This window comes from Zalophus californianus, chromosome X, assembly GCF_009762305.2.
Source record: "Zalophus californianus isolate mZalCal1 chromosome X, mZalCal1.pri.v2, whole genome shotgun sequence".
Taxonomy (NCBI): domain Eukaryota; kingdom Metazoa; phylum Chordata; class Mammalia; order Carnivora; family Otariidae; genus Zalophus; species Zalophus californianus.
Genome location: NC_045612.1, coordinates 113,769,525 through 113,795,507, shown reverse-complemented (window position 1 = coordinate 113,795,507; position 25,983 = coordinate 113,769,525). Strand labels below are relative to the sequence as shown.

At 43.7% G+C, this 25,983-nt stretch overlaps 1 protein-coding gene across 3 annotated transcripts in view; it reads right to left on the bottom strand.

The window, feature by feature from the left end:
- Window positions 1-25,983, bottom strand: part of MAP3K15 (mitogen-activated protein kinase kinase kinase 15) — a 117,642-nt gene that overhangs the window by 88,035 nt on the left and 3,624 nt on the right. For all 3 annotated transcript variants that reach the window (XM_035725496.1, XM_035725498.1, XM_035725497.1), the window contains exons 2-3: window positions 9,097-9,236; window positions 6,683-6,706 (exon numbers count right to left, since the gene is read on the bottom strand). In XM_035725496.1, coding sequence (XP_035581389.1) covers window positions 6,683-6,706; window positions 9,097-9,236 — 164 coding nt within the window. The remainder of the gene's footprint in view (window positions 1-6,682; window positions 6,707-9,096; window positions 9,237-25,983) is intronic.

The following is a 25,983-nucleotide window of genomic DNA, read 5'->3' as shown; positions in this document are numbered from 1 at the left end:
TTTTCCAGGGGAAAAAAAAAATAACCACCTAGTCCAGAGGTCAAGAACCAGATTAGTTTTTTTAATAAGGTGTTTTTTGATAACATGATCCTAGCCTGGAAATTTACCTTTGCTTTTTAAAAACCAACTGTGAACTCCGGCTTTAGGACATGACAAGTGAAAAATAAGGTCTTGTGTACTTTTAACAATTCCTTCTAGAAGTACCAGGTGGAATGGCTCATCTTCTCCTAGTAATATTCCTGGGGGACAGGGGAGGTGTATGAACCCGTGTTTCCTTTCTGGGGAGGCTATGTACAGCTTCCAGGTATTTACCCACCAATTCAAGGGAAAAAATGATTTCGGTGCCTCTCAGCCTTAGAGATACAGTCCTCAATCTTGGGGTATACAGGATTTATAAACTTCTCAAATAAAATGATTATAATGTGGTGGACACTCAGGCACACACACACACACACCACCCCCACCTCAAGGTAGGAGGTGCTGCCCCTGCTGCCAGCCCGTGCCATCCAGAACGGCCTCAGTGGTGCACAGTGCCTCACCCAAAGTCACACAGCTCCCAGTGAGGGCTGGATGTAGGAGTGTAAAGGCCTGGACACCTCATCCCAACTCAGAACAACCCAGAAAGCCCGTCTGAGTGCCAGAGGCCGCCCCCCCCCCCAACGGGGTCAGCCAAGTCCATCACTGAACCTGCATCCCAGCTTCATTTCTCTTTGCCTGGTCCTGCTTCCTTCCCTCCTATTCCTCAACCTTGATGCCAAGGGCAGGCCTGAATACCTCTCCTGCACACTGAACTCAGTCTCAGAGCCCACTTCCAGGGGGGAACCAACCTGCCAAATATACCGTAACTTTGAAAGTATGGTTATTTTTTGTAAAGGAAAATTAAAACAATTAAAGAATACCTATGGACTATGTACACTAAGAAGAAACTACCAGGAAGTTCCAAGGTTTAATAGGTAAAGTCATCTCTCCTGTTCCCATAAAGGCTCAACCTTGATCTTTCATCATATAAACAGGTTTTCTGAAGTGATAAAATGCAGAAAATGGCTATCTTTGATATTTGTAAAGCAGAAGGAAATAGCATAAGGATGAAAATAGATGAAAAGAAGACAGAAAAGTAGTAATTGTTACGGAACTTGGATCAAAAGCTGCATCACATGGGGGAGGGGATGGGGGAAATAGGGGCCAGGGATGAATACGGTGATGAGCACTGAGTAACGCCTAGAACTGCGGAATCACTGTACTCTACACCTGGAGCTAAAACAACCCTATGTTAACTACACTGGAATTAAAATTTAAAACTTAATAAAAAAACTCAATTATGAAGTACAGTGTGTTAGGTATAAAACATTTTTATGAAAGGTATTTTTTTTAAAAAAATCTATCCTGGGGTGCCTGGCTGGCTCAGTCAGTAGAGCAGACGACTTGTGACCTTAGGGTCGTGAGTTCAAGCCCCATGTTGGGTGTAGAGCTTACTTTAAATAAATAAACTTAGAAAAATCTATCCTGAAAAGGAAATTAAGAAAATGATTTATTTACAAGAGCATCCAAATGAATAAAGTATCCAGGAATAAATTTAACCGAGAAGGTGAAAACCTTGTACACTGAAAACTATAAAACAATGCTGAAATAAATTAAAGAAGACCTAAAGAAACAGAAAGACATGCTGTGTTCTTGGGTTGGAAGACAATCTTGGCACAATGTCAATACCACTTAAGGGATATACAGATACAATGCAATCTCTATCAAAATTCCAATGGCCTGTTTTGTAGCAATGCAAAAGCCAATTCTCAAATTCACATAGAGTTCCAAGTGGCCCCAGATGGCCAAAACGGTGTTGAAAAAGAACGAAGTTGGGGGAACCAGATTTCCTAATTTCAAAACTTATTATAAAACTACAGTAATCAAAACAGCATGACCCTGGAGTAAGAGTAAACATACAGATCAATGGAAGGGAATTTAAAGCCCGGAAGCAAGCCCTTACATTTACGATCAGGTGATTTTGACAAGGGTGCCAAGGCAATTCACCAGGGAATGAAAAGTCTTTTTACGAAATGGTGCTGGGACGACTGGATGTCCACATGCAAAAGAAAGAGGCTGGACCTCTAGCTCACACCAGACACAAAAACTAACTCAAAATTCATCAGAGAGAGAACCGTAAGAGCCAAAACTCTAAAACTTTGTTTTAATTAATTTTCTATAAATTTTTATTTTTTTAAATTCCAGTATGATTAACATACAATGCTATATTAGTTTCAAGTGTCCAATATAGTGAACTTTCCAAAAGAAAACACAGGTGTAATTCTTTGTGGCCCTGGGTTAGGCTAAGAGTTCCTAGATACAACATCAAAAGCACGATCTATAAAAGAAGTAATTGATAAAGTCTCTGACAAGGGCTTTGCTTCCAGAATATACAAGGAACTCTTACAACTCCATAATAAGACAAAACAAAAACAATTAAGAATGAGCCAAAGATTCTAATAAACAGTTCATCGAAGAAGACTATGAGTGGCTAATAAGCACAAGGGAAGATGCTCAACATCATTCGTCACCAGGGAAACACAAAACTACAATGAGACTGCACCTCATGCTCACTTGAGTGGAGGTGAAAAGGACAATACCAAGTACTGGTGAGGATGTGAAGAAACTAGACCTTTGTTGCTGGTGGAAATGTAAAAATGCCATAGCCACTTTTGGTATCATCTTGGTAGTTTCTTTGAAAGTTAAACATTTATTTACCTGATGATCCAGCAAGTCTACTCCTAGGTATTTTACCCAAGAGGAATGAAGCCATATTTCCACACAAAGATCTGTACCTGAATGTTTATAACATTATTCATAATAACCAAAAAGTGGAAACAATCCAAGTGCCCATCAAATTTTTTATGGCTCACTAGTATTCTATCATCCGGGTATTCCACATTCCATCTGGTAAACGTGTTGTGTAGTTATTCAGAGAAACAGAATGTGGAATACCCATTCGATATGATAACTACTCGGCAATACAAAAGAACTACCGATACATGCTACATCATGGATGAACCTCAAAAACATCAGACTAAGTGAAAGAAATTACACACAAAAGACCACATTATATGAAAAATTGTGGAGAGATACATCTATAAGACGAAGCAGACTGGTGGTTGCTTGGGGCTGAGGGTGGCAACAGGGACTATCTGCAAATAGGTGTTTTTGTGATGAAAACGCTCTCACACTGGCCTGTGGCAAGGGCAGCACAACTCTTATTAAAAATCACTGAATCCTGTGCACACAGGTGAACTTCATGGTATGTAAAGTAGGCCGAAATAAAGCGTTAAAAAAAAAAAAAAACAATCTTGGAACATGAGAACAAGAGCATCTTCTGAAAAAGAACTGGGTACAAAAAATGATACTATGTTTCCAAAGAGCAGAAGAGACCAGAATGGCCTGAAGCCTAGAAACTGGTTTCCCATCCTTCACATCACTGCAAAACAAATGCTTCTAGAAATAGAAGCAAGCATGCTTATCTGTGATGGTTGATTCTATGTGTCACTTTGACTGGCCATGGGGTATCCAGATTAAACATTAGTTCTGGGTGTGCTTTAAGGGTGTTTCTGGGTGAGATCTGAATTTGAGTCAGTGGACTCAGTCAAGTAGATTGCCCTTCCCACTGTGGGTGGGCATCACCCAACCCACTGAGGCCTGAACAGAACAAAAGGCAGAAAAAAGAGGAATTTACCCTTTTTGCCCCCTTGCTGCTTGAGCTGGGACAGTCATCTGCTCTGATTTGGGGACTGGGATTTACCCCCTTGGCTCCCTTAATTCTCAGGCCTCGAGACTTAGGTCTTAATTACACCACCAGCTTTCCTGGGTCTCCAACTTGCAGATGGCAAATAGTGGGACTTCTCAGCCCCCATAATCACCAGAGGCGATTCCCCATAGTAAGTATCTCCTTTTCCCTCTCCATTATCTCCTACTGGTTCTGTTTGACTGGAGAGCCCTAAAGCACCAGCCATTTACCAAATGAAGCCAAGTTCAACACACCAATAGGGACAATTCTAGAAATATAAAAGGATTCCCTGAAGGCAGAGATCTCAAAGCACCTTGGTTTCCACCTCTTCATAAATCACTTCAAGCATTCAGCGACATGTTCAGTGTGGGGAATTTCATCCATACACCTGATTCCCAGGACTTGGTAATTCACCACCTAGGACTACGCTGTACCTTTTTTTTTTTTTTAAGCTGTCCAATTATTACATACCCACAGTTTCATCAGATTCTTCCCCAAAACCTCTGGAGTTAGTCCAGACCGCTGCTTCCAAGCAGCATTAGCCCAATCCATAGTCAGGGGACAAGCGAGTAAATTCTCAGTAAAAGTCACCTGATTTACTGTGACATTCTCTTTCAATGTTTTATCACCATTATCTGTGAGATGACCATTCTGCTGATCCCAGCCTTTTCTGAGTTTGCCCTGCTGCCCTGCCACCCAGAGTAGTAGTGTCTCCCTACTTTCCAGAAACAGAAATCATTTGAAAATGACCATGAACAATACCTCTCAAGGTTTGTCTCCCTTCACCCTTTCCTCTTAGGTGCTTTTTCCCCCACCCTTCCAGCCACCTCTGGTCCTTTATTTTGTTCTCTTAAATGCTCTAAATTTTCACACCCCATCAAGTGTGACAACTAGCACTGAGCACAGAATTCTAAAGTAATGGCAAATATGACAGTAAGATTATTTGCCAAATCCTCTAGAATAAGTTCACTACACACACACACACACACACACACACACACACACACACACACACACACACCCCTAGGGAAAATGGTGCCATGATATAATTACAATTACCAGGAATGTGAAGGAATTCTGGGTGTTTAGAGGAGGGAGAATGTACCAGAAGGGAAGGTATTTAGTGGAATGGTAACAGAGGGCACTAAGGCTCTTGGAGAACAAGAGTATTTCTAGGCTCCAAAACACCCAATAGTCAGGATGGAGAAAGAGTTTTCTTCTTTGCACCTCACCTTAATATAATTCCTGTTTGGAGGAATAACCATTGCTGAGACATTCCTTGCATTAAATCCAAGTTACACCTTTTCACTTATGCAAAATACGGAACCACAGACTCTGAGAGCTGGAAGTTACGAAGTGACAGAGTTCAACCTTCTCATTTTACTGATGAGGACACAGAGGATGACTGCCAATGTTACTTAGAGACAAGGTCAGGACTACAACCTGTGCCTGCCGGCCTCAGGCCCAGGCTCCTTTTACTGGATCCCCACTATCTCCATCAAGGAGGTAATTTAAGAAATCAAGATCTAGAAAGAACAAGACAGACCCCCATAAGTGGACAGTATGAGGACATAAATGGGACAAAATGAAGCCACAGGTCTTCCTAGTTCTTTTCCTAAAAAGGACTCAAACCCATCCTGATGCCTTAATTTTACAGGTCAGCCTGTTAAATCCAAGCTCCAGAGCTAATTACATAAACGACATCACTTGTTTCGTTTCTAGAACTTCATCCTCTGGCTTGGAGGAGGAGAGGCAAGGCTTCCAGCTCAGGAAAGAAGCTTTGCCTGGGTTCCAGATAAGACTGGGCCCCACTGGGCGCCTGGGTGGCTCAGTTAAGCATCTGTCTTCGGCCCGGGTCATCATCCCGGGGTCCTGGGGTCGAGCCCCACGTTGGGCTCCCTGCTCAGCAGGAAGCCTACTTCTCTCTCTTGCGCTCCCCCCTGCTTGTGTTCCCTCTCTTGCTGTTATCTCTGTCAAGTAAATAAATAAAATCTTAAAAAAAAAAAAAAAAGACTGGGCCCCACAGCTGCGCGGTGGGACCTTCTGTGGAGGGGGTGAAGTCATGCAAAGCTCCCGTCTCCCTGGAGAGGGAACCCCTGGGAAAGCTCTACCTCCTGGGCCTTTTTATCCTCCCTTTGAGAATTCCAACCGCTAGAGAAAAAGAGGCAGGAGGCCCTTCCTTTTTAGAAGGGCCAGTGGAAGCAGGCTGAGGGCCAAAGGAAAGGGGTGAAGGAAATGTCCTTTGTCGTCTAGGTCATGACTGGTCAAACCACAGTGCTGCAGGTCTAGGAAGATGGGCGCTTTAAGGGGCATTCAAAGGTACAGGGTAACCCTGGCACAATTTCCAAGGACATCAACTTATTTGAAGAAAGTGGGGATTTCATTACATGATTCCAACCAACATGGCGTTATCACTACATCATTGCAGGCACTTAGAAGCCAAACTGGGAGACTTCAGCACGTATATGAGAGAGCAGGACGAATTCTGTGCTAGTTCTTTACAGCTTGTGGCAGGCAACTCTTGGCTAGGCTCCCATATTACCTGGGGTATAGGTTCTTGTCTCTCTGTTGTTAGGGAAGCTTTGGTGGCAAATGTGGGAGGTAATGGCTCCAGCAAAAAGGATCTGGGTGGTTGGTGGGAACAACCCAGATCAGGAGGAGACAGCCAGATGGTTCCAGGCTCAAAGTCCCAGTGCACAATGAGGAACAAGTCCATCTGCCTGATCTTACCTTCCACCCTGCACCCTGGCTGGGAGTGGGGCCTAAGCTACCGGGCAGCCTGAAGGACAGGGGTTCTAGCCATCCCCCTGAAAAACACACCAACAGGCACAATCAGAAATCAGTTTGCTATCTGTGGGATTTTCAGGCAAGCTCTTACGCATTTACAGGTTAAAAATCTGAAAACATCATACTTACTGTGTTTTTCTGAGTTACCATATCCTGAAAAGAAAAAGAGAAGATGAATATAGCTTTTAAAGATAGCCATTTATTTCCATAAGCACTGCAAGCACTTTGCCCCCCATTATCCAGCACCCACGTCAGAGCACGAGTTATTCATTTCAAACCTTCTCCTTCCCCTGTGCAAAAAGCTTCAAATAGGGGGAGTCTCAGAGAATTGTAAAATTCATATTCTAGGGCAAACGTATCGTAATTGGCTAGCTTTTGGAATGATGGCGGGGCATATATGGTTATAAGGATTTCCTGTAGCAGTGGCAATGCTTTTGTCCAGATGTTCTGAGCTTCAAGTCTGGGGCTCTGAATGCCCTGCAGCTCCCCTGCCCAGGGAGGAAGGTCAGGGCCTGGGCGGAACTGCCCGGAAGTACCGCGATATCGCGATATCCTCGGGGCTGCAAGCACCTCTCGGCTCCATCTGGGCGACCCCGCCCCGGAAGGCTTCCTAAGCAGCGGGCGCTGCTGGGAGCATTCCCGACACGTCACGGGACCGGCCTAGGAACCATCAAACCCAATGACGACAATTTTAGTCAGCTAACTTCGCATAATGGTTATGCAGCCCTTGACCGTATCATTTATGCGCCGGAAGCCAACACTTGCTGACGAGAGGAAACATAATTAAACAGCTGTGCCGTAAAATGGGTTTTATACACTCTGAGATTTCGGCACTCTGATGACAAGCGCAGCCTCCTTCTTCTGGTGTCATATAACAGACCACCCATTTCCATTTTAGGAATTATTTTTTCCATATTCTAAGAAAATAAAACTGTCAAAGTCATGGGACTTTCAGAGGAGTCCACTAAGGCATTGTTGAGGGGGGAAAAAAAAACATATTGCATTGGGAAAGAAATACTTGCTAATTTCATGTTTCTCATCAAAATAAGGCTTAATAATCTACCCTTTCACATTTTCTAATTCTAAATATTTGCAAGCACAACTACCTTAAGTGAAAATCAGTAAAAGAAAAAAAATCAGTATCTAAATATCTAAAGTAATAGCCTTTTGGGAAATTATTATACAGCGTAAAATACAATAATAAACCCGTTTCTTCTTTCAATGTCCTCTGAATGACTTCTTAAAACCCAGTACTGTGCCCTCATTACACAGTACACATCTACGTCAAGTGTATGTGATACAGAACGGAGAGGGGTTCCACATCTGAAGCAGGCTGGTCTTCTACCAGGAAATAACTCCCAATTATTACAGAACCCAGAAAAATCTGGTTAATATTAAATCTCAACACACACAAAATTGTTCCCCTTTACCATCACAAAACTGTGCATTTATATACTAGCGATATTTAACACTAAGGGAGCTGGACATTTAGAACTGCTGCCCATGAAAGCTAATTTGAAGCCCCTACTTCTCACCCGTGGCTGTACTTTTGAGAGGTTAAAAAAAAAAAAAAAAAAAAAAAAAGTCCCTCGGAGACTGTGATGTAACTGGTCTGGGGTATGACCTGGGTATTGGGATATTTACAAGCTGTCCAAGTAATTCTAAAGTGCAGTCAAGGTTGAGTAACACTGCTGTAAACAAACTGAGCTTTACTCCTGAAATCATCTAAAGCAGACAGGGACTTTCTGACCAATATTAAGACATTCGACAATGTTAATATTCCCTGAGTTTTACAGTAGCTCACCTCAGACATTCATATTTTACAAATATGAGCATTTTTTACATTTTTACTTTAATTCCAGTTAGTTAACCTGCAGTGTTGTATTAGTTTCAGGTGGACACTATATGATTCGGCCCTTCCACACGGGTCTTCCTACTCCACTGCCATCTCCCCCGCTCTGTTCCAAATATGAGCATTTTGGGGAAGTACTATTATCCAAAAAACATCTGTATCAAACTTGCAAGAATAAATTTTTTGAAATATCATTACTGAGTCATGCATGAACAGACGAGTTTTCAATTTTGCTCTGCTTTGAATGTTGGGGGGGGACACAACAGATTAAATACGGATGATGTCTATCTAGAACTTTCTGCCCACTTTGGTGACTGTTCTGTGTCGTCATCTTATCATTTGAGTTGAGAAACTATTTTTTTAATATGTAGGTTTGGATCAAATTGCCCATTAAAAGATTCAGAGTCATGTGTTTGCTTCAATGGAAGTTAACAGTTTTTGCCTTCATTTCCCTAATGAGCCTGGAAACACTGAAGTGGCCTACAAACGCCTCTCTGTAGTACGTAGGCTCACACAGCGGTCAGGAAGTCATCTGTGTGAGCGAGAAGCTGTATAGTAGGAAGGAAGGAGTTGCACAAGCGAATCTTTTTTTTCCCTCCAACCTCCTGCGCTTCATGTACATTTCCTCTGAACGTGTAATACCGTTTTCCCAAAGCCAAGTATTCACAAGAAGATGAACGATACCCTTTACCTTCAATGAAAGAGCAGTGTCCGCGTCGGTGTCATGGTACAGGATCACATTATTGGCCATGTCAAAGCTTTCTCGGACCCCCAGATGATAAAAGAGTGAAGGCTGTCTGGAGACATCACTCATGTCCACCACGGCAACATCTGAGACGAACAAGGACAGGACACGGTGTGGGAGAGAAAGAGAGGTGATCTGTCTACTGAATCTACTTCCTGCTGATCACCAATGGGAAACTACCGCAATTTGTATTTCTACCGACAGTGTCTTAGGTAAAGCAGAAAGTAATGAGTCCTTGGCTTAAAATGACCCTAGGGAACAGTGGAAGAAAAGCAACAAGAAAAACCTCTTCCTTCCTCAAAGTGCTGGGAATATAGCCTCACTTAAAAATTGCTGATTTAGATTCACTGTTATCTTTATTAGGAAGTATGTCATCTCCAAAGAATATACTTAGCTTATATACAAATTATAAAGTATAATGAAACGTAAAACAATGCTCCTGCCATGCAGCCCAAGACACAGACCATTATCTGTATTCTCAGAGTCTCATGTGCTTCTTCCCAGTCACATCTCCTCCCTCCTGCTCAGAGAACACCTGTCTTGATCTCTGTATTTATCGGTTCCCTGCATGTCTACGTGTATATATAAAATATATACGCACGCACATGTATACATATGCACGTGGATATTAGGTACATGCATGCACAAGATTATAGATTAGATATGCATATATTATATATGCTTGTTATATATACACGTATATACTTATATATGCATGTGTATAAACAGTATATTGTTTAGTTCTGTATGTTTTTGAACCTTATATACATAGTGCCACACCATATGTATTCTTGGACTTGCTGTTGGTTGGTGTGATACCACCAGTTTGCACGTCTAGATCTAGTTCAGCACCGCATTCCATTATATGAGGACTGGACAGAAATTTCTTTATCCATCCTGTCTAAATGTTTTTTTTTTTTTCTTTTTCCTATTTCAAACTGCTATGATGAACATTCCTTCTGGCTCATATGTCCACCATCAGCTTGAGAATGTAGATCAAATGCCCCTGGAGGTATGTCCTACAGAGACTTATTTCAAACAGGGGAACAACATATCACGCAAGGAGAGTGTTTAAATGTGCCTAGTAATATTGGATACCAGTTCAAAACTCGTCATTTTTGAAAGTATAAAAGCTCCAAGTTTGACTGGACCTTCCTTACCACATGCAGAGATTCTGGAAAGAACATCCAGACTTACTCTTGCACTGCTGTGACTCATAGGAAGTCACCGAATATCCCAAAGACACAGAACAGAGGTGAGGTGAATGGGCGCAAGAAGAAACAAGGAGGTGGGCAGTAGCCCCATCAGCACCAGGGATCGCTGGCTCTGTGCAGGAGGTGTTGGGAGTCCTGAGGCCAAGCGTCAACAAGCCCTGGGCGGGTCTTTTGTTTTTGAACTTATGGATTTCCTGCTATATGCCAGGCATCGTGTGGAGTTCAACAGATAGAAGTGAGAACAAGGCCTAATCCCTTTCCTCAAAAAAGTGTGTAATACAATGAGAGCGATAGGAAGGAAATGGTGGTTAGAATCAGTCAGGAAGGCAGAAATGAGGGGGAACCATGACAGAGAACCACCAAGAGGGTACTCCACCCACACTGGGGTGGAGGTCAATCAGGGAAGCCCCACAGGAAGTGATGTTGTCGGGGATCTGAAGGTCCAGAAGAGTCAGGCAAATCGGTGTGCGGGTGAGGTGACGGGAAGGGAAGAAAGAGTGTTGCACGAAGAGAAGACAACAAGCGCAAAGGGCCAAAGGTAATATGGGGTATGTTAGGGCAACTGCAAATAATTTCCGGAGAAGATGAACCTGGAAGGGCTAATAGGTGCCAGATGGTGAAGGGGTCCGAAGGCCATGTTAAGAGAGCTGCCTCTGTCTTAAGGCGATGGGAAACCTATGGTAGGGTGGTTTTTTGGTTTTTACTTTTTATCATGGAAAAATACAAATACATATAATAGAAGAGTATAATGAAACCCCCATAGACGCTTCACTTCCCTCAACAATTCTCAACTCAAAGCCCGCCTTGTTTCATCTCTACTGGCACCCACACCACCCCCTTCCACATTATTTTGAAGCAAATCCCAGACATCATTTCATTCCCAAATATTTTAGTGCACACTGCTAAAAGTGGAGAAGGCAAAGGAAAAAAAAATCACTATAGTGGACGCCTGGGTGGCTCAGTTGGTTAAGTGTCCAACTCTTGGTTTCGGCTCAGGTTGTAATCTCAGGGTCATGGGAACAAGCCCACATTAGGCTCTGTGCTCAGCAGAGAATCTGCTTGGGATTCTCTCCCTCCCGCGCCACCCTGCATGTTCTCTAAAATAAATAAATAAAATCTTAAAAAAAAATAACTGTAGTATCAATGTTTCACTCAAAAGTTCTAAAACAAAACAAAACAAAACATGAGGGGTTTTAAACAGGAGCCTATTATACCCAAATTCACCCTTTTGAGGTTGTTGCTCAAGAAAGGACAAGTGAATATGCTGAAGAAACACTTTACAACCCAGTGTGGTTATCTCCAATGGGTAACTCCTCCCCACAGACATTTGCTTGGAGTCAAAAAATCACACTGCAGCTGAATGAATCAGACATTCTGCTTATAGGATCGTTCCCTGGACTCCGCCTACTCACATCTAAAAGCACGGGTTTCCTACTGATGCTATTAAGAAGCGGCAACACACGCTAACACCAAGGCCATGGCAACTGCTATAATTAGTTACCTGAGGAAAGCAAGCAATCTGAAGACAAAGCAGAGTGATGGGAACAGGCAGGGGACAGGGATGAAGGACAGAAGCCCCCAACTTATGTCGGCCATTTTTGTAGGAAACCTTCAACTTAGGGGGAGCAGCTTGTCGCTGAGGAGATGACGATTTAATCCAGTGACACGAGTTCTTTCTTTCCTCTGCCTTCTCAGAGGTCTGTGTCAGGTCCTGTATTCTAGCCTCACCACCTCCACCAAAGAGCCCCTCCGTGGTTCCACCAAGGGTTAGAATAGAGACTTTTCAGTACCTAATTAACACAGAGCAGATTGATATTGCCACTCAAAATTCCAAGTAATCCATGTTCAATAGAAAAATGGTCTCATACCCAAAGCTGCCATTTTTACCTGATATTTGTCACTCAGGCCACTAGACTAAGTTTACACTGAGGATTTATACATACAATAATATTCAACCAGCTTAGTTTTACAACTCCTAAGATACTAATTTAGATTTATGAATGCTAAGTATGATTAAACACCACATTGGAATTTTTATATACGAGGCATCAAGGGTTGTTTTGTTTTTTTTTTTCCTTCAAGAGATCATAAGTTACCTAAAAGCTTCAATCACCACAACGGTCACCTGCTTTGATATTTACAAAGTAGTTCCACAAACATCTTGGTTAAATTTCAGAACCACCCTGGTATACTGGCAGGCAAGGTACTGGCTTTACTTGGCAGATGGGGAAATGAAGCACAAAGATTCACCCAAGGTCTCACAGCCAGGGCACAACAGAATCACGGCTCCCAAGTGTCCAGGTGAGGTTTCCTACCTTCCTGAATCTCACCTTCCTGACTCACTTTCTGAAACATAGCCACCAGGGGTAAAACAGTTGATTTATCCAGCTAAATCTTAGACAAATAGATCGCAGATAAAAAGAGGTAAAAGGCAGATTTTCATTTGCAAATGCAGCCCATGCTCGAGCAACCATTACCTTTCAGTTTCTAAGGACACAGGTCAGCTTCTGGGGAAAAGTCTGCATACAATAAACCATCCTTTTTTTTTTTTAAGATTTTATTTATTTGAGAATGAGAGAGAGAGAGAGAGAGAGAGAGAGAGAGAGAGCGAGCGAGCACAAGAGGGGGGAGGGTCAGAGGAAGAAGCAAACTCCCCTCTAAGCAGGGAGCCCGATGTGGGACGCGATCCCGGGACTCCAGGATCATGACCTGAGCCGAAGGCAGTCACTTAACCAACCGAGCCACCCAGGCGCCCCAATAAACCTTCCTTCTTGATGGGGACATATATGCACCTTACCCATCTTGGTTTAACAACCCTTAAGAAGTGATACCACAACAGGAACTTGCAACATGCCAAGGCTCCCCTTAAAATCTACTCTTAGCAGGAAATTGTCTGAATTTAAAAACAAAGTGCCCTTCAAACAATTTAAGAATCAATTACAATTATCCCACTACATGCTAATATGAAATCAAGATGAATGATACATAGGATTTTAGTTCATTAAAAACTTTTGAATACTTAAACATTCTTTTTGTGCAATGTTTTATAAGTAAAACTGTAATTTTCTAGTGTGGTTTAAAAGCATCTGATTTCCAAAGCAAAGCATTCATCAACAAAATGATATAGTGGTAAATCATTTACCAAATAGTAATTCTGTGATTGTACTGGCTCATGCCAGTCTTTAAATATATTCCAGGCAACCTGAAATAACGAAGGTAAGATTGGTTGTATCTAAATGAACTAGATTTCAGAATAACTTTACCGCTAAAGACATCTTAAAAAATCTGATGGGACTTAGGACAACATTAGTTATCCAAAAGCTACCCAAAAAACAGCAGAGCCCAGATTTACTAGCACCTTCTACTTCTACTTTAAATCCAATTTTCCAATCCCATAAGGAGGAGACAACCTACCAATTCAGTGTCAGGAAGTCAACAAATCCTTACCAAATACAACATCGACAGGGGCTGGGTGCCAGGTGCTTGAAGTATTATGTTGCGACGGGGAAGGCAGGGGGCAGGAGAGTGGGGACATCGGGAACCTATACCTGGCCCCCATCTTTGGCTTTCCAGGATCTTTTTTTAAGAATGACCAAAAAAATAAAATGTGTATACCTTTGTAAGTGTGATTGAGATGTGTCCACTACCAGTTTTTTTCAAAGACATGTGCAAAATATAAGCAAACTATGTTCTGAGGTGAATGGACTCACTGAGCTTAATTTTAGAGCACTCACAATGAAATATTTGCCACATAAAACGTAGCATGACTTAAGTCACTTAGCTTTCACATGTTTATGTTGCTCTTTCAGCTAACAAGGAAAAGAACACCGCACGCCAGGGTGCATTCATCACTTTAAGTGCTTTCAGTATCAGCGCCAACATCCATGATGGTGCCCGTCACAGCTCCAACTCGGGGTTCTCTGGCAGCCCCGAAATATACCACCTCAATATTTTCATCGTCATCACCTGAATGTTCTCTTCAGCTTCCTTCCACCCTTTTATAAAGGGATCTGCTTTGACCTAACTCTCTTCGGCAAGTTTTTTGGAGACGTAGTTCTTAAAAGCCTTTTCTGACCAGCAGATAATGACTCTCTCTTCTACAAGGTCTGTGTCATACATCACCTTCAAGAGGTGTGCGATTTCAGAGATGAGGAGAGCTTGAGGTACTGGGACCACACAGCGCCAACTGTGAAGGGGGTACCGCTGAGCTTTTCTGTCAGAGTGACACAACTGTAGGAAACAGCGCTGCCTTCCTTAATTTGTCCTCTGACTGTCTCATTGAAATGACCGCCAGTCAACACAAGAGGACCTGTGGCTTTTACATCCACTTCAACAATAACACCCCCCTTTTTCTTAATGAAATCAGCTGTTCCTTCAAGATCAACTCTAGGTGCCAGGACTTCTGGCCAGACCACTGATTTCACCCATGCTGTGCTCCAAGCTTCCTGAGTGAGGTCTGCCCCACAGCCTGTGGAGGGGCACAGAGTTCACTTGGTGATGGCAGTGGGAATTCACTACTGCATACAGGGCCGTTTTTCTTCGTCCTTACCCCATCTAATTTCCTTTTTTTCTCCCACGTACCAGTATCCTTTTTCCTAGGTGGTTCTTTGAGAATCAATGTCCAGAGTTCCTGGTTTCCATCAAGCATGCCTCGCTAGCCACAGACTTTATGAAAATTACTTAGCAAGGTTGCGTCTTTTGAGTGCAGGATTCTCATTCTCAGGAAAGAGAATACCTTTTTTGGTAAACCCAACCAACAAGTCTTACAACGTCAGCCCTGTGAGATCCAGTGACCATCCAAGGGTCATTCTAGACATCAAAATGGTCTTGGCTCCCAGCTCCCAGCCAAAATAACCGGAGGACTACTCTGGAAGCCAGTCAAGAGCCTTTATGATATCAGCCATTTCCACTGTCTTGTGTTTCACGTATGCCACTTCTTTTGCTCCCAACTCTTATCACACAGAGCATCTGGTATGGACAGAACTGGCCTGATACAATACAGCTGGCCTTGAGGATATTTTTGCTTGTGGTAAGTCGTTCAGTAAGATGCAGAGATATTATATTCTGGTTACTAATGCTTCATGACAAAACATCTCAAAATGTAACGGTCCAAGTTCTGGTTCTCAGATGGAATACACATTCCAGCCTGTCTCTCCCTGAACACCTCCATAAAAACTAGGCAGAATGGATCAAATTGCTATTTAAGAATATGAAAAGGAAGCAAGCAGATTGGAGAAGACCCGATCCCAAAGTACCACCAAACCAAAATCAAGTTCCCCGTTTCCCCTCCAGTCTCCCCTAGCTCGGACTGAAGGCAGCCTGAAACCCCCAAAATGGGTGCTGGGCGTCGACGCAGAGTGCGCCAGGAGAGGCCCTCTACTTCTGGCTCAGAAAGCAGCAAAGGGGCCTCCGAATGCTGAGAGTGAAGGCAGTTGTCCACTCTTCTCTTTTCTCTCTTCCCTTGCACATCCAGGACCCCTATGATCCCACAGCGATAGCAGGTGAGACCGTCAGGGCAGTGGGGCCTACAGGCGCCTGGACCTCTGAGACAGTGGAATCTTCTGCTCTAACTGGAGGAGCTGTGGTCCCAAGGGGGGTGGTGGTGAATCCCCACCGCTTTTTTCTCTCTCTGAATTCCTGGCCTCAAACACAGGCAGTTGTGGGAAGTGTGAGGCAGAGTGGGTTAACCAAAGCCTGGGTCTTCTGGCCACAGGACCGAAAAGGGGAGTCCCAGTAAATCACAAAGTACAAAGCCAAGGAGCGCTGAAAAGGCTTTGAAATCACAAAGGGTACCACAAGTGAAACTGAACTTGGCAGCCTAAACCAACCAGGTTGACCACCCATTAAGGCAAAAATACCAACAGACTCCATAGGATATATGCAAGGCCTAGATTCTCATCAGAGGATTTCAAAAGATCCAGGGTACAATCCAAAATCACTTGGATCACTTCAAAGACGCACGAACGTTTCAACTCACATGGGAAAAGACAATCAATGGACTCCAATAACAAGAGGACACAGACATCAAAATTACCTGACAATGACTTTAAAGCAATTACTATAAAAGTCCTCCAAAAAGTAAGGGCAGACACTTCTGAAAAGAATGGGAAAAAAAAGTCTCAACAAATAAAGAGAACGAAATGGAAATCTTAAGAATGAATAATATAATAACCAAAATAGAAAACTCACCAGAATGACTCACAAGAAGAATGGACATGACAGAGGGGTCAGTGAAATTAAAGACTGCTCAGTAGAAATGATCCAATCTGAACAATAGAGAGAAAAGACTTTATGCCCAAACATAGAAACATCTAGAAATTAAGGCCCTCTTCCAAAGGCCCATAAACCAATAGGTGAAAAGCGCAGGGAAGGATCATGAATAAACAGCTCTCAGGAAAAAAAAGGAGGGGGGGAAATATGCCCAACTACACGCAGAATAAGGGAACTACAAGCTCAAACTAAGATACCATCTCTCAACTATCAGATTGCCAGGAGTCAAAAGACTGGCAACCAGTTTGGCCATAAAGAAAGACAAGGTACAAAATGGTATAACCCACAGATAGGAATATGAGACGAGCTACAAAATTATAGGTGCATTTGTTCTTCAATACACAAATGTCACTCTGTGATACCCAATGAACAAATAAACCTATATACATATTACATAGAACCGACACAAAGTTATTCACGGCAGCTAAGTAGCCAAAAATAATCTATCTATGTTTACAGATATATATAATAATCTAGATATATATTCTAAGTATCCTTTAAGAAGGGATTGGTAAAATAAACAAGATGCATCCACCCAATGAGTACCATCCACAGCTATGAAACAGAAAAGGGAAGAGTCCCATCTTCTGATTTGGAAAATTGTCCAGGCTCGACTGTTAATGGAAAAATGCAAGATGCACAATGGTATATTTGGTCTGGTACCTTTTAAATAAGAAAGGGAGAATAAGAATGTACATTCATATGTGCTTTTATTTACACAGCACAAGTGGTCACACTTTTTCCATAAAGGACCAGATAAATATTTTTGACTTTGTGAGCTACACAGTCTCTGCCATTACAGAGATGCATGGATGTGTTCCAATAGAACTTTATTTACAAAATGAAGGTAGCCAGCTTGCAGATTGCCACGTGCTGACCACGGAAATAAAGAAGTACTATAAGGATAAATAAGAAACTAAAAACAAAATTAGGGGAAACAGTGTAGATGGGATAAAAGTAATAAATTGGACTTCATCAAAATTAAAATTTATGCATTAGAGACAGCATCAAGAAAGTTCAAAGATATCACAGAATGGGAGAGAAAATTTGCTGATCATGTATCTGACAAGGGATCTGTCTCCAGATCATGTAAAGAATTTTTACAACTCAATAGTAAGACAAATAGCTAAAAAAAAATGGGCAAAGGATTCACACAGACACTTCTCCAAAGAAGATATAGAAATGGCCAACAAACACGTGAAAAGATAGTCAACATCCTTCGTTACCAGGGAAATGCAAATCAAAACCACCATGAGCTACCACTTTAAACCCACTAGGACAGCTACCATAAACAGACAAGAACCAGTGTTGATGAGGATTTGGTGTGAATGGAACGCTCATTCGCTGTTGGTGGGAATGTAAAATGTGTAGCTGCTTTGGACAACAGTCTTTTGGAAAGCGGTTCCTCAAAAGGTTAAATATAAGGTGGATGCAACTCAAGTGTCCATTGATGGATGAACAGATAAAACAAAATATGGTATATCCCTACAACGGATTGTTCAACCTTAAAAAGCAAGGGAATTCGGACACATGCCACAACATGGATGAACATCGAGGACATTAAATGAAATAAGCCAGTCACAAAAAAATAAATACTGTATGATTCCACTGACATGAAGTATGTCCGGTAGTCAAATCATAGAAACAGAAAGCACAATAGTGGCTGCCAGGGGCTGAGGGGAGAGGAAAACTGGGAGTTGTTCAATGGGTAGAGAGTTACAGTTTTTTAAGATGGATAAGTTCTGGAGATTGGTTGCAGAACAAAGTGAAATGTACTGAATGCTACTGAATGGCTCATTTGGAAATGGCTGAGAGATTTTGTATTAGCTGTTTTTTAATCACAACACAATTTTTTTTATTTTTTTATTTTTATTTTTAAGATTTTATTTATTTGAGAGAGAGAATGAGAGAGAGAGAGAGAGAGAGCGCGCGAGCGAGAGCATGAGAGGGGAGAGGGTCAGAGGGAGAAGCAGACTCCCTGCCGAGCAGGGAGCCCGATGCGGGACCCGATCCCGGGACTCCAGGATCATGACCTGAGCCCAAGGCAGTCGCTTAACCAACTGAGCCACCCAGGAGCCCAATTTTTTTTTTTTTTTTTTTTTTAAGAAAGTTAAACAGAGAGTTATTACCACAGGCTCTAGAAATCCCACTCCTAGGCTAGGCACATATTCAAGAGAAAGACAAGCAAATGTCTACACAAAAAGTTGCAGTATTCTTCAAAATTAGAAATCACCCCAAAATCCGTCCACAGATGGATAAAAACGTGGTATATCCGTCCAGAATTTCCCACCGCCCCCGAAAAGGAATGCAGTCCAGACACGTGCGGCTACACGGATGAACCGTGGACACGAGCGAGAAGAAGCCAGTCCTACAAGACAGGTTACATCAGGCCGCTGACATGAATAAGCCCAACTAGAAAGACAGAAAGGAGAGTAATGGTTGCCCGGGGCCGGGGCTAGGTGGCTGGAAGGGGGAAGGACCGCGAACGGGCACAGGCTTCTTCGCTGGGTGCAAGGGCGACGGCTGCAGGTTCCGGATCGGGACGAAGCGCCACCGCGGTGGAGCAAAGCCATCCCAACGGAGCTGCGTTCTCGGGGGCTTGGTCTGGTGTTTGAAAAAGTAGAATATTCTTAGCAGCAGCACTGTTCCTACTTTTGAACTACTCAAATGTTCAACAACAGAGAACAAACTTGGTGTATGCTTACAATGAAATACGTAGAAATGAAAACAAACAAATTATTGCTGTATTAACAGAGAGGAATTCCAGAAACATAATGGTCAGTGAAAGGAGCCAGAGACAACAAAAGGAAATTGTATTATTCCATTTATAAAAAGAGAGAGAGGCAAGCCAAGAAACAGACTCTTAAGAGAACACTGCTGGTCACCAGAGGGGAGGTAGAGAATGGGGGAAACAGGTGATGGGGATGAAGGAAGCGCACTTGCCCTGATGAGCGCCGGGTGATCTATGGGAGTGACTCACTATACTCTACACCTGAATCACTATATTCTACACCGGAATATGTTAAGTATATTGGAATAAAAAAAAAAAACTTAAAAAGAAAAAAAAGTACACCAACAGGCAAAGCTAACCTACGCTGAGACATCAGACAGTTGTTGCCCTCGGCCAGGCCGGAAAACAGAAGCCAGCACACTCTGCGGCGCGACTGGCGCTCCCTTTTCTGATCCAAGTGCAGAGTTACGCAGCACGCAGAGCTTGTGAAAGCTCATAGAGCACACACTTAAGATTGTGCCCTTTTCTGTATGTATTCTGTACCTTGATAGAAAGAAAAAAAAATCAAGAGCATCTCAAAGCGGGGGTTTGTACCTTTTCCTCACTTCCATTCTTCAGCATAGGACCAGGAATGGAGCTAGGGTTAAATCTCCAATCTCCAAACTTTGGGGGAAAAAAATTGTCTGACCCGACTGCGGGAGGATAATGTGACCCTACCACCTGACCTTGTTGAGCACTTAACCAAGTTCAGGGCACTATGCGTCAATCTCTAGAGAATTTTTTTTTTTTTTAACGAGGCTTGGAGATGTTAAGTAAGCTTATCCCGGGTCACACAACCAATAAAGGACAGGGCAAACCTGGAAACCGGATCTCCAAAGCCAGGGTTTTTTTTTCCCCTCTGCCACTTGTGTCACCCAGGGCAGTGGGACACAATGACGGAACACATGCTGGTCAAGCCTCATCATGGATCTGTTTTGGTGGTCTGTACCCCAGAAGGCAGAAAGGCCACTGGCCCGAAGGATAACCTGCACTTCCTACACGTTCCTGGATGGTGAGGTGCCAGGCAGGCAGCCGTGGTTCTGGCAACTCGACTCCGAGTGCCTGGAGCACTCATCCGGGGCGAGATGCTTCTCTCAGGTGCTTGAGACAATGTGTCAGGTGTGCTTCATCACAAGCCACCTGCGTCCAACTTCGTATGTGATCAATCACAGACCTCAGCGTAAAAACTCGAACAGTCAAGTGTTCAGAAGAACACATGAGAGTCTGTGTACAACCACAACCTGGAGGGAGGCAAGACTTCTCAGAGAGGACACAGAAGGCAACCTTAACAGAAAAATAACTTCGAGGAGACTTCATCAGAATGAAAGTTCTCTGTTCATCACAAGTCCCAAGGAGATGAATAAGCAAGCCACAGTCTGGGAGCAAATGCTCACAACATATACTTCAGACAAAGCACTTGAATCCAGAATATATAAAGAACTCTTGTAATTCAATAATAAGAGGACAACCCAATTAAATGGGCAAATGGTCTCAACAGACACCTCACAAAGGAATATATGTGCATGGCAAAAAGCACCTGAAAAGGTGCTCAACATCATTAATCATCAAGGAAAGGTGAATTAAAACCTTAATGAGAAACCACTACACCCCCACTAGCAAGGCCAAAGTCGAAAAGCTCAATAATACAAAATGTCGGTGAGGATGAGAAGCCACCAGAACTCTTGTGCCTCGGTGCCAAGAATATAAAATAGTACAGCCACTTGGGGAAAAGGTTTGGAGTTTCCTTATACGGTTTAACATACACCTACCCTTTGATCCAGCCATTCCACTGCTGGTTGACTCAAGGAATGAAAACATTTGCCCACAAAAAAGACCTATATACAAATGTTCATAGCAATTTTACTTGTAATAGCACAAACTGGGAACCACCCACATGTCCTTCAGCAGGAGAATAACTAAACCAACTGCATATATCCATGGATTCCAACAGTACTCTGCACGAACAAGGAGCAAACTACAGATAGATGGCGCGATATGGGTGAATCTCAAAAAAACATCATGCCGAGCGAAGGAAGCTAGATCCCGGAGAGTGCATACTGTATGAGCCCATTTACACAAAACTCTAGCAAAGGCAAATCTAACTGGTGGTGATGTCCTCTCAGGCACTCTCTGGGGCCAGGAATTGGAGTGGAGAGGGAAATGAGCAAGAGGAGACATGAGGGAACTTTCTGGACAGATGGAACTTCTATTGTCATAGGGTCTGTTTACGCAGGTTTAGTCATTTCTCACATTGTGCAGCGGAGATGTGTACATTTCAATGTATACACATTGTAGGTTAAAAATGCTTAAGACTGTAATAATCAAGTGTGGGGCAGGGAGTAGGTAGCGGTAAAGAAGAAATCAATATGGCACAATGATACTCACTGTTGAAGCTGCCTAATGTCCATGCTTGAAATTTTCCACAATAAGAATTTAAGAAAAAATTGATCTACATCTAAAGCGCCTACTCCTTTCCCGCTTCCACCTCTGTCCAACTCTGCCCCCGGGCTGACCCTGATTCTCCCGAGAACGCTGCTTCCTGCCGCAGTCGGCAGCTCAGCTCCTTCCTGCGCTGCACCCCCTACTACCAACCAAGCCCCAGCAACTGCCAGGCATTTTGGCCAAGCCCTGCCACACCCAACAGGCCGAAAGCTGGGAAGGTATGGGGGCGGGGGGACAAGAAGTTTTCCAGCTGGCTTTGCACGAATTCACCCCTCCCCCACTGATGTTATTTGACCAGGATTTAAACAGCTCCTATCCCAAAGCCTCGTACACAGAGGCTTTCAACAATAGTTTATGGCTTGCATTCTAGAAGTCTGTTTTTTTTTTTTTTAAGTCTGGTTTTTAAGTTGGCTGCTGGGAACCCCTAACACATTCTGCCCCAGTGACAACAGCCAGCCAGCAATGCAGCAGGCCAGCCCCCGAGGGTTTGTCTACCCTAAATGCACTCAAGGCTCACACGGCAAAGCTGTGAGGAAATGCTGCAGGTGCAATGCTTCTTTCACTCAGCCCACATGACTAAGAATTGACTCAAGTTCCAGGTTCAATGAGGAGTCAGTAGCAGTAATAGCAGCTAGAAAGGAAGGCGGCTCTGGGAACGGCCCCCATGGGCAAGCCACAGCCAGGTCCAGCAGAGGACAGCTGAGGTCCAGCCAGGGGCTCACGCGGTCTTGTCCCCGCAAGGAAAGTCACTGTGGCCTGAGCAAGCCACACCGTTGGCTCCAGCAGGGAGAGAGGAGGCTTCTCAGTTATAACGCCATCTTTATTCTCCCACTGCACTTGTTTAAAATAAAATCCCATTGTGAAGAATATACATCGTAGAAAGTGCGGACAAATAAAAAGAACCGGTATTCTCAGAACACAGTTCAAACCACTGTTGCCATTCCAGGGTCTCCAGTGTGAGCTGTTCTCGTCTGTTCTATTTAAGATGTACCACTGAGGAGAAAGGTCCAGATCCAGAAATGTGTCATTAGGATGTCTCCTCTTTCCTAATAAAAAAATCACAACTGGACTATATCTATGCCTGGCCACCATTTTCAACATGGTTTCTACAGGAAACCACATTCTGATTTCCTGCGGAGGGTACCAAACACGTTTTGCTTCATCTCAACAGGAGAAACCAAGTGTCATCTGTGTCCATTGAGAGTTATTCTAAAAAGGAACTGGACAGGTATTCCTAGGAATCACTCCAAGAGTAGCAAAGAAAACCGCATCTGGCTCCCTACCGTTGAAGAGTTAATTATCAGTAACTATTTAATCACAGCTGTGTTACTCACTAGGCATGAAAACCTCGGTGTGATTGAAGCTGGCAGAGAGCAGGTGAGGAGTCTGTGAAGGCTCCCTGGAAGAATGAAGGTGGAGGACGTTTTGGGCAGAGCAAGACTGCAGGCTACAGTGGCATCAAAGCAGAGGACACGGAGGGGAATACACCAAGACTGACCCAACCTTAAGAGACCAGTGACAAAGCTGCTTGCCTGTTGGCCACAACGTGGATGAGAGGAGAGAAGTCCTGGACTGGGGAGGAGGGGCACATAGAGCGAAGTCAAGCAGATCTGAGAACCATTTTGGAAGCAATAGGCTGGATTTGGCAATGACTGAGAGGGTGGGGTCAAGACTGACTCCCAGGTTGCTGATTTTGCTCATCCATGTTTATTTTTTTTTTTTTTAACAGAAGACAGTGTCTAACTATTGCCCTTACATTCTGCTGGAAATAGATTTGGCCCATCTCCTGACCACGTCTAGATGCCGCACAAAGTGCACCTTCTACGACTGTCAAACCCACGCATCCCACAGGCCTGTCTTCCTTAGAACTTTATGCATTTTCCAGAGCGACGGGAAGAGTATGCACCCAATTACGAGCCATCTTAAGGCATGTATAAGGCTCTCTCTTGAGCAGAAGCCAATGCACCTGAGGATTAAGTCCACAAAAGTGGAGAGCTGCATTTAGGCATTTCCAGCAGAATGCACTGCAAGCTTTATTAGTCAGGGTAAGTTAGGCTATGCTGCCACAGGAGTTTCAGTGGCTTAACTACCATGTTGAACACATGACCTTCGAATAAGCCACAATAGAGGCAAAGAGAGATGGAGGTGGCACACTCATGTCTCAGTCACCTCCAAAGTGATGCTTGATGTTGCTCACATTTCACAGACCAGCACTAATCACAAGGACCCACGCTAACTGCAAGGGAGATTTGGAACTGTGGGAGAAGATACGGATGCTTGCAAGGCACTGTCTTTGCCACACAACACATCAATCCACAAGTATGGGGCGCCTGGGGGGCTCAGTCAGTTAAGCGGCTGACTTTCGGCTCAGGTCATGATCTTAGGGTCCTGGGATTGAGCCCTGAGTCAGGCTCTCCACTCAGTGGCGAGTCTGCCTGTCCCTCTCCCTTTCCCCCAGCTCGTGCTCGCTCTCTCAAGAAAACCTTTTTAAAAAATTCACAACATCACAGATGGAGAAGCTAGACATAACCCATGGAAAGGGCAGCAAAAGGGACTAGAGCTGGCCGTACTTTAAACCATGACATATCCTATTTTGGCAGAAAGCCCGATATTACCGTCAGCTTAAAAACTAACAAAATCACTATAGTATCATTTGATACAAAAGGAAAAAAATAGCCTAGCCTCCAAAACCAGTGAAACCAAATCGAAGCTAGAATGTGTTTTTCCATTGCTGGTATGAACCCAGGGGAGCCAGCGTCTCAATTCTGCCTTCCTCACGCACAGCCCCACAGCTCGGGCACCACGGTCGGCAGAGATTATAAACAGGGAGGATCCAGGACATGAGGGGATTCGTGGCCTGACTTCCTCTTGGAAAGGCATACCTTGCAGACAACTTTCTAGCATTTGTGCTAGATTTTCATGACCCAAGTTATACTCTTACCACGGTAACAACCCCCACCCACCAATCTTAGTAACCTGACCAAATAAAAGCTTCTCTCTTGCTTATGCAAACCCCTAAGTGAACATTCCTGCTCCAAAAGCTACCCTCCGAAGAGTGGTTCAGGGATCTAGGTGCCTTCCATCTTCTGCCACCGCCATCGTCTACACTGGGGACCATGGGAAAGGGTGACACAGTATGGGAAGGACTACTAGATATGCTAACACTTCGGCCCAGAAGCGACAGACACCACCCGTACTTCTGTTTCATTGGCCAGAACTAGTTATACCTCCCACTGAGACTCAAAGGGTGCTGGAAAATGTAGTCCCCACTGTCCAGCCACAACTAGGAGTGTAAATCTCTAGTAAGCCAGCAATCTCTGCCACACTTTGCATCCTCCAAATGACTCTGTATGAGCCAGCCAGCAAAGGGGTGTCCTCAGGATAGAGCAAAGCCAAATAGCTCATCTGGAGACTAAAGCCCTGGCCTTGGTCTTTTTGAATGGATGTTCAGGAAGTGCAAGGATTTCCTACCGTAGGTGGCAATAGCTCACCACCTGTAAAATCACCAAGAACATAAGAAAAAGACCTCGGAAGCAGGGCCCCAGGGCCAGGAAAGTAGCATCCAAAGGAGGTTCAGAGAGGAGCAAAGATAGGCAGAGCCAGACCCAACAGCAACAGAGAACTTGCGCCCCAGGGCAGGTAGGGACAAGGCTTGATCAAAGGGGCGGTTCTTGTCATTGGACCCGTTACTAGCTAAGGCAAGAAGGCCTCGAATTAGCATGCAGCTGGAGGCCCTAACTTAGATTGGTCATTAACCACCCAACTGGAGAGTAAACGGGCATCAATGATAACGGTGCGTTCCTTGGAAATAACTGTATTGTATTCTACTGCACCAGACCTCTGTTTAAGATTTGATACCACAGTAAGCATATTCAACTATAGTGTCCGAGAAAACAGAATTTCCATCTCAGAATGTGTGGGAAAGCACGAGCCAGAGTTACACAGATTTCCTTCCCGCAGGAAGTCTCAGTTTTTGCTGTGTTCCCGAGCACCGAGCTCCAAGAGACACACAGCACGCACTCGGGAAGAACAGGCTGTTTGGTGTACATACACTCCGCACACACAGTAAGTGATCGCAAGTCATGACTATGAATTCTGTTCAAGTAGATACATGGGTATTTAAACAAAAGGAATCAA